Source organism: Simochromis diagramma, unplaced genomic scaffold (genome assembly GCF_900408965.1).
Source record: "Simochromis diagramma unplaced genomic scaffold, fSimDia1.1 OVJJ01000321.1, whole genome shotgun sequence".
NCBI classification, from domain to species: domain Eukaryota; kingdom Metazoa; phylum Chordata; class Actinopteri; order Cichliformes; family Cichlidae; genus Simochromis; species Simochromis diagramma.
Window position 1 is genome coordinate 14,803,107 of NW_024386772.1, and position 14,207 is coordinate 14,817,313.

The 14,207-nt window shown below is 39.7% G+C and overlaps 2 protein-coding genes and 1 pseudogene across 2 annotated transcripts; 1 reads left to right on the forward strand and 2 right to left on the reverse strand.

Moving 5' to 3' along the window:
* Positions 1 to 3,900, reverse strand: LOC120746196 (annotated as a pseudogene).
* Positions 3,901 to 4,024: 124 nt separating this feature from the next.
* On the reverse strand, positions 4,025 to 6,323 carry LOC120746207 (methionine-R-sulfoxide reductase B1-A-like). Its single transcript, XM_040051554.1, has 4 exons — positions 6,186 to 6,323; positions 5,443 to 5,585; positions 4,894 to 5,008; positions 4,025 to 4,534 (listed from the first exon to the last, which is right to left on the reverse strand). The coding sequence occupies exons 1-4, from the start codon at positions 6,238 to 6,240 to the stop codon at positions 4,515 to 4,517; spliced, it is 333 nt and encodes a 110-aa protein (XP_039907488.1). The 5' UTR covers positions 6,241 to 6,323; the 3' UTR covers positions 4,025 to 4,514.
* A 276-nt stretch (positions 6,324 to 6,599) lies between these two features.
* On the forward strand, positions 6,600 to 11,609 carry zgc:173575 (uncharacterized protein LOC100141356 homolog). The gene is made up of 2 exons (XM_040051510.1): positions 6,600 to 7,042; positions 9,029 to 11,609. Exons 1-2 carry the CDS (start codon positions 6,889 to 6,891, stop codon positions 9,826 to 9,828), a joined length of 954 nt encoding a protein of 317 aa, XP_039907444.1. The 5' UTR covers positions 6,600 to 6,888; the 3' UTR covers positions 9,829 to 11,609.
* Positions 11,610 to 14,207: the final 2,598 nt, after the last annotated feature.

Here is a 14,207-nt window from a genome sequence, read left to right on the forward strand (position 1 = left end):
AGCGTGCTAGACTTTTACCTTGGATTGTGGATGCAGTGACAACTTTATTTACCGACTGTGGTTTCAGTGTTCCCATTCAGGGATTTCTTTTATGGAATTGTATACATTTTTAATGTAGCGCTGCTTGAAGGACTGGAGATCACGACCCTACATTCAGCCTTGCGTCTTCCACACAGAAAAATACGCTGAGAAATTAGCGTCTCCCAGTCTTTCCAAGTGAAAGACTGATGCTCTTTTTCTATCCAGTAACATTTCCGTATATGTTACTTACAGGTTGTATGGGAGATGTTTGACCAGGTGAGATGTTCCACTAGTGTTTTGTTTTCGTTTTTTTGGGAAATGCAGCTGCAGAAAACATCAGCACCGCTAAAACGAGCAAAGAAGTCTATGCTTTAAATACTTTAACATCACAATCTATGAATGTTTGCACTTCCGTTCTTAATCCTCTGTCTGACAGCGAAGCTTTCATCTCCCCCTTAGATCTACCAGCCTTTGAAAATCAGCAGCTTCACACCTGCTCATCCTAGACACTTAAACAGCATGAGAGCTGTTGAATATACACCCACATGCTCACTTTGTTTAAAATTCCACCACTCCACCAGCCAAGAACTGCTGCTTACTGAGATATTTAGAAAACTTTACCAAGTGGAGAAAAAAAACCCCACACACGACCCCCTAACGTCTGTACCAGAGTATTACTGCTCAGCGCCCCATAACTGCAGGATCTAGATCGGGAAACAAGCTGCCGGCTTGAAAGGGAGACAGCACGGTGCGGTGGAGACATGATGTCCAGATATACGCAGCACTCTCAATCAGTGGATCTTAGAAAAAACTCACCTAAATTCCATTAGAAAAAAAAAATCAGGCCTTATTTGTGTAGAAGCGTCTTACTTTTACTACAATTACTTAAAGTGAATGAACAACATCTGTGAAAAGTTGCTGATAAGTTCAGCATTGCTTTGTTGTTGCTGGCTACAGAGAATGAGGATAATTTGAGTGCAGAGAGCTGATAGAGACTTTCTTCTCTATTTACTCCAGTCATTCAGTTCACACTAATCAAGGTCAAGGTCACTGGACACTTTGTTAGGTACATCAGTTCAACCTCTTGTTAAAACAAATATCTCACCAGCCAATCAGTTTAGGCATGTAGACGTGCTGAAGAGGATCTGTTCAAGTTCAAACTGAGCTTCTGAATGAGGAAGAAAGGTCGTTTAAGAGATTTTCAATGTGGTATGGTCGTTGGTGCCAGACAGGCCTGAGTATTTCAGAAACTGTTGATGGGATTTTCCCACACACGTAGAAAAAATGTCAAGCGAGCAGCAGGTCTCTGGGTGAAAATGCCTTGTTAACGTCAGACAGTACAGGAGAATGGTCAGACTGCATGAAGCTGATAACAGTTGCAACAGTGAGTCAGATAAGTGCCCATTACAACCAAGGTATGCAGAAAAGCATCTCTGAATATGCAACATCTTAAACTTTGACTCAGATGGGCTACAGCAGCAGAAGACCACACAGAGCCCCACTCCTGTCAGCTAAGAACAGGAAACTGAGGCTTTCAACAAAACTCCACAATAGAAGACGGGAAAAACGTCGCCTGGTCTGATCAGTCTCAACATTTAGTCAGAATTTAATGTAAACAACATGAAAGCATTGATCCATCCCTTCTTGTGTCGCCGCTTCAGGCTTGTGATGGGGTGTAATAGAATGGGGTATATTTTCTTGGCACACTTTGGGACCTTTAGCACCAAATGAGAACCTTTTAAACACCAGTTACCCAACTATCGTTGCTGACTATGTCCATCCCTTTATGACCACAGTGGAACAACCTTCTAATTGTTGCTTCCAGCAGGATAACAAACAATGCCACAAAGCTCAAATCATCCCAAACAGTTTTTTTTGGATAGGACACTTTACGCAGATGACCTCCGCAGTCAGCTGATCTCAGTCCAATAGACCATCATTGGGATCTGGTGGAACAGGATTCTCATAAATGATGTGCAGCTGAGAAATCTGCTAAGAACAGGAAAGAAAGGCTACAGTTCCCACAGACTCATCAAAATTGGATAATAGAAGACTGGAAAAAAAAATACCATGAAAGCACAGATCCATTCTTCCATGCACCAACAGTTCAGGCCGTGACATGACAGTGAGTTCATTGTTCTCATTGGCCTCTACAGTCAGCTGATCTCAGTCCAATAGAGCATCTTTGGGATCTGGTGGAACGGGATTCTCATCATGGATGTGCAGCCAACAAACCTAGAGCAACTATGTGATCCTATCATGTGAAAATGGACTAAAATCTCTGAGGAATATTTCCAGCACTTTATTAAGAGTTCTGAAGGAAAAAGAAGATCCTACACAGTATTAGCACTGTTTACCTAAGAAAGTAGCCAATAAATATATATTGAACTGATGTACAATGTGATACTTTCATACAACCGTAAGGTAAATTAACAATTAAAATGACTTTAAATCAGTATCAATGCTCTAAGCCAAATTGGTGCAGTGTTTGAGGTACTTGGCAGGTACTATAGCACATGTAGGGCTCACTCCTTGAGCGCAGTGTGAATGAAGATAGTTCCTTATGATTCTAACTGTATGAGTCCAGTCATGAAACTCTGAGAGCTTTAGAGGTTGGGACCAATCAAACCAAAAGGGTTTTTTGTTTGTTTGTTTGTTTTTTTATACAGTAACATCATAGAGTGACTAATAATGCAGAAAAACACAGCTTATTTAGGCTATATAGCACCATCAGCTGGTGGAATCACAAATTAGACATTGGTACACAGTCATTAACACATTTTCCCAGACGTGGGTTAATTTAAACTGAGACTGTGGCTGATAAACATCTGACACTCGTTGCCCAGGGGACAAGTTTAAAAAAAAGTGCAAAGTTCAAACAATGTGGCTGAATTTGAGCTATTTCCTGTAGCTGTAGCTATTTTTTGTGTTGTATGCTCACAGTTGAACGATCTGTTTAGACCAGTCCTTTCTTCCTAGTGTCCACTTTCTCATCAGTGCCCAGGAGATCCATTAAACTTTATCCTGAGTACTTCATTTGCTGTGAACACATCAGCAGGAGGGAAAATTCTTGTCTTTCACTGCTCACCTTTCTGTCCATCAGCCTTTTCTGTTTAGAGAAAAGAAGAAACAACAGCTGGTTGCAGGTGGACAGTGGGGGTGCAATGTATGAAACCAGCTGTGCAATGTAGGAAACCCTTGATAGTCACCTTTAGGGATAAACATAAGTGAGCTGCTGAAGATTCAGAAGCGTGACAGCCCTTCTCTTGGTCCATCATACAAGAACTCGTGACCCAGTCCATTGCCACACTTCCCACAACAGACCTAAGTATTTTAATCCAGATTGTGCAAGTCAAACCTTATACCTGATTGGTAACAGTGTTAAATCACATCTAGTCCAGCTTATTATATGAAGCTTCCTAACAAATCTTGTTTACTACCTTTATCGGTCCCCAAGCTTCAGGGTGTTTTGAGACACTGTCTTCACGGAGAGTCTGTGAAAACGCCGGCCATGGAGAAGAGTGCTCGAACTTCGACACGCTTGAAAATAACTCGTGGCCACATTCGGAGCACACATATATACCTGAGAATGAGGAAAGAGGCACAGTCTTCTATATTTTTACAGCAGTGTCTTGTTACACAGTCACATGCAGCCTCACACTTTCTTTCACTCACCAGGCTGGAAGTGATTTTTATATTCTTCACCACCAGAAAAAGAGCAGTGAGACATTTCATCCATTTCAGTCAAAAGTCATCAGAGCCAAAGCAGTTTATCTCTACAGTTGCCCAGCTTAGGCCTGAAAAACCTTCGTGCACATATCAAGTGTCAGCAGCTCCGTGACTCTTGTGTAATGCCCGATCCTTCTCTCATTGCTTCCACCTGGTGGCAATTTTCTGAAAAACTAAAATGCATATCTACCTACCTTCATTCACAAATACTGGAACAAAAAATTCATCAACCAAATGAATATAAAAATATAATCATTAACAAATAGTCTATTTATAATTTAAAATATATTTTTTTATTGCTGTGTATTCAGGTTATTGTGACCTATTACATAAAGCCTCTCTAGAGAGTGAGGTATATTGCACAGGAATCATTTCATTCAATGAAAAAAGATTTGCGTGGTCCCTAATTTTCAACACCAAGCGCCTTAAACAAGATTTTAGGACAATTTTTTTTTTTTAAATGAGCAATCTTTGGAAAAGATTCATGGGACGACTGTGATAAGTACTGCACTGTCAATCGAAATAAAAACCAAGGAGACATGGAGACATTGAGGGTGTGATCAATAAGTTGCAAAGTCTGTGATGATTGCATAGCAGATGTGTTGAGAGCCGTCCTCTGTTCTTGCTGTCTAGTGAGACCATCGTCCATCAGAGCTCTGGTGCTCCCACACTGGGCTTTGTCCCAGAGTACTTCATTGACTGTTCACACCTTTAGCAATGCAAAGAGACATCCATCCAGCAGCACTTACTCCTGAAATCTCACCTTACAGTCCATCAACTTTATCTGTGGACAAGGGACAAAGAAAAGGAGATGGAATATGTAAATCTTGATGAGCACAGTTAACTGTGAAACTCCTCTGAAGAAATGTTTAAACTCTGGTTTGATTTTAACTAGTACCTTTGAGGACTGTGTCACAACAGTAACACATCCTTAGGCTCCTCTACACTACACACATGAACGAGGACATAACATTCTGGTTTTAAAGCAAATTTAAAGATGAAAAAATAACATGGGAGCTGGTTAACAACACTAGAACTTTGAGCTCACTGCAAATCGCGATTCCTAGGCTCATATCACAAATTATAACTTGACAGGTACACTAGTCTCAACCTCGTGTGGAGAAATAGCCTGGCTGTTTATACCTTTAGGGATGAACTTTAGTGAGCTGCTGAATATTCAGAAGCGAGAGACTCCTTTGGACGGCCCATCATTCACAAATTCATGACCAAGTCCATTCCCACACTTCCCACACCGCACCTTGAACAAGACAAAAGTGACAGATAGAAGAGAAAAAAGTGATAGAAATTAATTAACCAGCATTTAGAGCAGCCAAGAAAGTCCAGCACAGGAGTCCTCTGACTTACAGCCAGCTAGTGCTTGAGAGTAGGTTCAAGATTCTTTATTCGTCACATGCATAGTTATACAAGTATAACACACAGTGAAATGTAACATGACACGCCTCTCGACTTGTGCAAAAAGGAGGGGGGGGGGGGGGAGAGGAAGAACATTATACATAATATATACATTAGGTGAATGTGCATTAGTAGCATGTATAAAGCAAGCAGGTGAATGAAGTGATATAAATCCTATTCAAACTGGTTCAAACTGATCATACACATGTGAAACTGCGCATGGGCAGTTGAAGAAGAACCTAGTCGATTAAAAACTTAAAACTATTTTAATTATGGTACCTTGTATGCCCCAGGCCTCTCCTCATGTTTGGACACACTGTTTTCATGGATGGTCTCTGTGAAAGCTGGCCAGGGTGAAGAGTGTTCGTACTTGGAGCGGCTGGAGAACAACTGGTTATCACACTTGGTGCACACATAAATCCCTGAGGAATAATAGGCAGGAGACTGTTATGTAACATGAAGCGATAGAGTGTCTCTACTGCAGTTTTAAAATAATATGTACATTTATATAATATATACACTTATTATATACACACACACACATATATATACACACACACACACACACACACACACACATACATATATATATATATATATATATATATATATAAAGATTTTTTTTACATCGTTTGAAACACTAATTCTTTAAAGATATTGTTACCTTTTTAGCTGTGGTTAAGGGTATGTAAAAAAAATAATTAATGACATCCTTGTATGTGAAGCTTAATCTAGTTTGGTAATCTGGTTGTTATGTAACTTGAACATGGTTACACAACAGGTTGAACGTTTTTCGCTATTTACATCACAATCACCTGCGACCATGGATATAAAAACAGTACTTCCTAATAGGTTTTATAGCCTGAAACGGACAATGAGTACGAGTTAGAACGAGCTAACCAGCAGTTTGAAAAGTTATTTGTGCTGTATTGGATAGTTCACCTGTCTCCAAAACCGATTAAGTTATATAGAAACATTAAATAAAATACAATAAGTTTAAACAAAAAAAGTCATAGCGGTACCTGACTTAAAATGGTCTTTGAAGACCTCTCCACCGAAGAAAGAGCAAAAAGACATTGCTTTTTCTTTCCGTATGTTCAACGTGAACCTACGGTACACTGAAGTCCACAGAAAGAACCGGTTGCAAACAAAACAACTTCCGGTCCAAGTTTTTGACCTTCAAACTAAAAGCGTCCTGCTACTTTTTTCTTTTGTTTCTTTTTTCTTTTTTTGTGGGTAATGATCAATGACTGTATGGTACATTTCACCGTCATCCAGTGATTCCTTTTGTGAACCTGCAAATATGAAAATACAGCAAAGCTTTTTTAATTATTTCTATATATGAACCCTCAATGTTCCGCATATTGAAAGGCTTCATCAATGTGAAACCTAGAGTATTTAGAGCACGAATTAAGTTCAGCTTTTATATTAGATTTTTTTCTGGATTGTTTTAGCCTCGATGTAATTTGTATTTTGCTGTTGTAACTCCCAAAAATGTGACTTCTACTTGCACATTCCGTGTACGCTCCAATTTTGAAAGGCCCAAACCGGAGGTAACATAGTGGCTTCTTAACTGTCCATAGGCTGTTGGGCTGATGCTCTGAGTACGTTGGAGTTTGTCTTTTTTTTAAACAAACAAAAAAAAACAACAACTTTCTTTCTCTTTTTTTTGGTAATCGTTGCTGTTTTTGTTTCTTATCGCCCACCTGAGGCACGGACGCCACGATGTTTCAGCTCAGGTTGTTTGTTCACCAGCGCCTGTACGCTGCAGCTGAAGAGATCCTCGGGCAGATGGAGAACACCATCACGTTAGTTTTGCACGAGGCAGACGTTCGAGCTAAAGAGGAGGCGGAAAGTCTGCGACACCAGCTGAAATCAGGTTTAAGACGATTCTTTAGATTTTTTTTGTCATGTTTTTTGTAGTCGTAGCTTTATAAACAGCTTTGTGGCTATGAATGATGTTCACGCATGCGCAAATAATTCACGCGCGGAATACCAGAAAGCTTTGCTCCTGCATAATGAGAGATAGTTCAATACAAAGCTAACAAATAGTAAGGTAGCACTTAATCATCACAGAATAAGATAAAGGTAGTTACTCCAATGATATCAATTTGTTCAGCTGTGAAGTACAAACCATCGTAAATGCATTTCATCTGCTTTGGTGAATGAAAGTGACAAAAGTTGCACTGGTGAGGGAACGACAAGAAAACCCGCAAGTATAGTTTCATGCTGCCAGAAGTGACAAGGACTCTAGCAAGAAACACAACTGGAGAAGGGTGGTCGGAAAGTATAAGGAGATAGCAATGATCTGCAGCCACCACCTGCAAAACCAACACCCTTTTGTCTTATTGTTCTCTCTCCAGTGTACCTGCCATCACTTTCGTTTGTAACAAAAGAGCTGAATTTAATTTGCAATGGTTCCTGCTTCCTAACTGGGCAGATTGATATCCCTTAGGTCTGACTTTGTGGTATACTCTGATAATCAAGTGTTCCCTAGCTCCAGGTGCTCCAGGTAATAACTGATATTCACAAGTATGCTCAGTTACATAGTTATATAAATTATATATATGTTAGATAAAGCATTTCTTGGCAAAAATGCAATGTGAATGTTGAAAATTTGAAGATTTTGCCTCAAATATTTAAAAAAAGATTTTTTTTAAGATACTGCATAGGACGTCTTCACCTAACAGTATTTAAAAATGTGGACGTGCACACGTTTACTCTCACGAGTGAGTTGTGCATCGTTATTACCTAACACTATTTAAAAATATATGCACACACATTGATACACACCTGCCTCTGTGTTTCTCTTCCAACCAAGCAGTCTGAGTCAATGACTGTCTTTTATACAGTCATTGATCTGAAGGTGCTGAATTTGTATCCACCAGTCAGGAGCAGCTTGTGTCTTTTTCCTTATTTTTCCTACTGAAACTCAGAAGAAATCACTGCTGAGATACCCAGAAACAAACGGTTGCCACACGAAAACCTTAGGTCCCACTGACAAACTTTTGACACTACGAGCACAAGGAGATTTTACTAAAGCAGGATATGTGTTTTTAAAAGACACAAAACGCTAAACATTTGATACCAGAACAGTTTCTGCAAGCACAAAGTATGCAGAAGAAGTTAAGTGCCAAAAAATGTGCAGGAGGGTAACAATAATGTGAATGTATTCACATTAAACAAATGCTTAAACAGGAGATAGTTAGTTCGTGATATTATTCATTACACTTACCTAAATTTACTGATCTCGTATTAAAGACATTGGCCTGGATAGCAATAGCAATTTATAGCCAGCAGCCTGTCTTATTTATGTTTTGTTTTTGTTTTGTTTTTTAAATACCATTTTCAAGCAAATATATTACTTTTTCTTTTATTTTGATTGATTGATGAAGATTTAAGGTCGGGTGAACTCCATTGGATTTTTGGTTTTTGAGGGGGCCGCATTACTCTTGACTTTAAGGCTTGACTGCCTTAATCCAATCCAATTTTATTTATAAAGCACTTTAAAATACAAAGCACAGGACCAAAGTGCTGTACAGAAAATAAGTTAAAAACAATAGAATAACAGAAAACAGCAAAAATAAATAAATAAACACATAATACATGAAAAATTAAAACAGCCCTATATTAAAAAAACAAGATAAAACAGCATAGAATCAACTAAAAACAACTAAAATAAAACTAAAAATAAAACCAAAATCTCACATGTTGGTCTCTCTTAACTCTATTTAGAGGTGTGAAGAGCACTTTTCCAGAAACTCTCAGGACAGCATTTTCTAGCACTTATATTTATTTCCATTTAAAAGCAAAGAGGAAACCCTACAGGTGATTGGGTAACATTTGTGGATATTTTTCTTTGTAGCTGAAGAACTTCCAATGACCAACAGTGCCGTCCAACATGGAGATGAATGTGACTCCCCGCTGCTGCAGGAGTGCGAGGGACCCACAAACACAGAAGAGTCTGACTTGACACCAAGCCCTGAGAATCCAGGAACCCCTGAGCCCACTGCAGATCTAAGCAGTAACAGTGGGAACTACTGCCTGGTGGAGAGGCCTGAGGTGAAGATGGAGCAGGAGGAGCATAGGAATGAGAGTTTTTTCTCTCCTCCAGGAACTGTGAAAAGTGAGGAAGAACAGTCGGACACGCAAATACATGAAACGCAGATGCTTTCTTCAAACTTGTCTGCAGCAGTTAGTGAGGAGACGGAGAGAGGAGAACAGGCCATAACTGTGAAACAGAAAGCAAAGATGATGCAAGGAAAACGCATCAGTGACGGCAAGAAAGCCCAAGCAGCTTTGTCTTATAAGAACTGCTCGGTTAAAAGGAAAAAAGGTCGCAAGTTTTGCCATTTGTGCGGGAAGCGTTTTCACTACACCGCCTCTTTAGTGAAGCATATCAAAACGCACGAGAAGTGTACCAGTTGCATTATTTGTGGGATGAAATACGGCTGTCCAAAAGAACTTGTTTTCCATTTGAAAAAGAAACACAGAGATGCATATTTTTGTGATGTTTGCGGTAAAACTTTTTTCAAAGTCCGCAGCCTCCAGACTCACGAAAGAAAACACACACTGACGAAAGAGTTTGTGTGTCAGGAATGTGGCAAAACGTACCGGTATAAACACTGTTTGATTACGCACATGAAGAGCCATTCTGGGGAGTAACCATACCCTTGCGATATTTGTGGTATGCGCTTTAGTCAAAATTCATATATGACATGACACAAGACCACCCATATGGGCGAGAAGCCTTAGCCTTGCTATGTGTGTTGTTGGCACCTAATCTCAAGTTGCATTTGCAAACACGTATCAAAGCAGAGTGATCCCTTTTTTTCCCGTCTAGTTGAAATTGGATAGCTTTTAATATCATCCACTTAACACGACTGTGCCTGATGTGGTGTCAAATAACTGCAATTCATAATGTTTGGTTTGCTTTAAAGACCATTGCATCATTTCTACAGCTATATGCTGCTGTTGGTTAACACGATTTTGCTGTTTTCCCTAGTGGGCTTTGATGCAAGATTAGTTCAACTTTGACTGCATGAGTACGAGTGTAGAACAACACATCTGCAGCTCTTGTTGCCCTCTGTGATGCTCTGGTGTTGTGAGGTTAATTTCCACAGTTGACACTAAGGTTTAACATCCTACTGTATAACATTACGGTGATCTGCTTGTCTCTGGCTGCAGCCATGACGTGCATATATTTAGATGGTAAATGATGTTAAATGTAATATTGGTATGTGTATTGTCTCAGATCTGTGGATAATGTAAATAGTGTATGTGGATTTTTTTCAATATGTTATTACTTCATAAAACTCTGCATTTTGATGGATTAGAGTCTGGGAGTCCTTTGAATGAAGGGAAAGAAGCTTTTGATTATTTTTTAAAAACGATGTCTTTATGATGCCACAAAATTAAGAAGTTCAGTAGATTTCATAGGGGCTTATTTGTTTCTTTGTGTCAATTTTCAACAGTTTTCCTGTTATTTTGAATTCCAGTAAAACTTCTGAGAAAATGCCTAAATCAGGATAAAGAAACTTCATTTGTTTTTTGTATTTATCAACTACAATACTTCTTTGACTGAAAGTCATGATCTAATCGCAATATTTGATGATCTCATAATGAAAAGACCTTTGTAAATATATACATTTTTTAAGTGTTATGAAAAAGACAACAATCAGAGACTCGGAATGTCAACACACATGCAGTAACTTAATTAAACTCCTGCCATCATGGCTTTAAAAAAAGCATTAAAAGTCATTTAGGTTGTTGCAGTTTCTTTTTTGGTGTGTTGGGAACTAGATCACCACCCTCCAAATGAGATTGTGCATGGGGTGTATCCTAATAATAAATAACTTTTCTTTACATTTTTATCTACGTTAGCAAATTTAATTTTGTGCTATTTTGCAACTGGCAGCATGCTGACATGCTGAAGTGAGATTGTGATGTTCTTACATTTAAATGCTTGAATGTTTACTTGGCAGGATGAGAGATCAAAATAAAGAGGAGCAGTTATGTGAGGCTGTGGATATCATCAAGGAGAGCGCTCTCAGTGGTGCTTAATGGAGTAGTTTTGGGGGAATTGCTGTTTAAAACTGGTCCCTGGGCTCAGAAGATTACACATGAAAGAGAGGGTCATTTTGATAATAGTTCTTTCAAAGCGGTTCTTGACTGCAACAATGAGACTTAGCAAGATCAAAAAAGTACGAACACTTTATAAGAGTAGAGGAGCTACTAAAAGCACACGACAGCCTAAACCCATTCACAGTGTTAACTGAGTGTTGTTTTTTGCCCTGGCTCATGTTTCTTATTAAGTGCACCTGCTTAAAACCCTGTTTGCCTTTAGAGCTGCTCAAAGTCTCTTAAATCACCTTTCTTCATCTTTCTGATGCTCATTTAGAAACTCATGTTGCAGTTTGAACTGGATTAAACACCCTGATTATTAATTTTCAGTTGGATGAATGAAACACCTGCAATCTCTCTGCAATTACTTGGTCATCTCCAGTGAAGGTGAAAGATCAGAAGGGTTATGACGAAACAAACCTGACCTCTCAACTGGAGCCACTTCTGACAGTGCACGGACTATGCTGTCTTTGCACCTTTGTTAAATGTAGCATTTAGATTACTTCTGAATCACTGAATGTTGTTTTTATGTTACACTGTGAGCCCAAAAAAGCCACGTGGGTCTGTTCTCCTATGACAGGGGTAGGGAACTCCAGGCCTCGAGACCGGGTGTCCTACAGGTTTTAGAAGTGTCCTTGATCCAACACAGCTGGTTTCAATGGCTTAATTACCTCCTCATCATGTCTTGAAGTTCTCCAAAGGCCTGGTAATGAACTAATCATTTGATTCAGGTGTGCTGACCCAGGGTGAGATCTAAAACCTACAGGACATCTGCTCTCGAGGTCTGGAGTTCCCTACCCCTGTCCTATGAGATCACAGGAGAGGCCGTAGGGGTTTGGCGCTTAGTGGATTGGGTGGCAGTCAGAGGCAGAGGTCTTGGCCCCCCAATCTCTGGCCTCCAAAATTGGCGTGTGGTGCATGGGATGTCACCTCACTGGTGGGGAAGGAGCCCAAGCCTGGTGTGTGAGGTTGGGAGTTAGCAAATATATATAGTCTGGCTCATCTCAATGCATAGCTCAAGCTCTGGAACCAGTGTCCAGTAGAGGGGTTAGACTCTGTTCCACTCTGGAATTCACTGGCTGTATATTAGGATTTACCCCAGTGGATTAGAGAATTGCTTACCTGTGCCTTCAAGTCGGGAAACCGGTCCTGACTATCGATGGTGCCTATACACCAAATGACAGTTCAGTTGTTGTTGTCTGTGTTTTTGCATCTTATCTCCCACCTGAGACAAGGACGGCATGAAGTTTCAGCCGTGGTCATTTGTTCACCAGCAGCTGTACGCAGCAAAGGAGATCCTCGAACAGCAGGAGAAAACAAATCACAGAAGTTCTGCATGAAGCAGAAGTTAATCAACTCTAATGATGAGGGGGAAAGTCTGCGACATCAGAAATCTGGTTAAGTTCTTTAAATTGTTTTTCTAGGCGTATCGAGTGGAAGCTTTATAAGTAACTATGGATGGTGCTACACACATGCACACACAGTCGACGTACATAGTACCAGAAAGCTACACCGCTCCTATAACGAAGCAAATAAAAACATACAAGTAAATACTCACAAAGCATTTTTGCGATGTTGGTGGTAAGACTTCTTACCGGATGCATGGACTCCAGATTCATAAAAAAAAACACACACACACATTAGTGTGCCAAGAAAGTGGCAAAACACTTCACCGCAGAGATAATCTCACTGTGCATGTGAGGACCCAATCTGGGGAGAAACGTACCACTGTGGAGAGTGTGGCAGACTTTTTTCTGCAAAGCAGTCGCCTGAAAATACAAATGAGGTACCATTCAGGAAAACAAATGGACCCTTGTGATGTTTGCAGACCACACATGTGGAAGAAAAGCCTTACACCTGCAATTTTTGTAACTTTACAGTACTCTCTTTGCCTCTAGCTGTAATTTTAATTTGAACTAAGCAAATATATTAAGTAGCTGCAGAATAATCAGTATGGTTTTCTGTGTGAATGAACTAGATTTAACTAGAGGAGTGGTAATACAATAGTATTACAAACTATTCCACCATATGAACCTGAAATCTGTGGAAGAGCTGAGCTAGAAAAAAAACAACGAAATTTGAATTTGTGTGTAAATTTGTGCATTTTTGTCTTTTTCTTCTCCAGACTGAGGCTGCTGACACTTAATAAAGTCTGACACACAAACACAGTCATATTAACAGCTGCATTTTGATAGACATTTCAATATCAGGTGTATGGATCTGATACAGAGGAGTTTTAAAAAATGAACTACATGAAAACTGCTGTGAGTGCACACTGCTGAGAAAAGACCCACAGAGATTCTCACAGAGAGTCGGTTCAGCAAAGTTTGCTGCAAACCTTACTAAACCCCGTTTTATGTTCATTTAAACATTCCCTTGCCAAATATATATGTGCTGTGAAGTACATCGCTACAAATACATATGCAGTAAGGCCAGCCAGCATACTGCGTCCATGCTTTTCAGACCCAGAGCTGATGCTGCACCTCGTTACTAAATCCAAAAGTGGCTTTTTGATGATAAAAGAGGCTTTTTCTGAGCCGTGGACACACTATTTAGATTTCCCTTCAGACCCTGCAGGGGAGGTCTGCATACAAGATGCATGCAGACAACCATTTAGCTCCGCACCACCACAAATCATCATGTACTTTGTTTTTCTTCTTCTGTCAGACGTTCAAAATACAATATTGAAATATCAGTCAGATGTCTGTCCAGTACTCTGAGCTGTCAGACTTTGACATGAAAAGCATCAGAATTCATAAGATAATAAGTAAAGGTGAGAGTGCATGCAGCTATCCCTTAAGGGGGGGAAAGTAAGAAGAGAGAGCTGATGAAGATTCGGTTTAGTTTTATTTATATAACCCCAAATCACAACAACAGTCGCCTCAAGGTGCTTTATACTTAAAAGACCCTATGGCCCACTG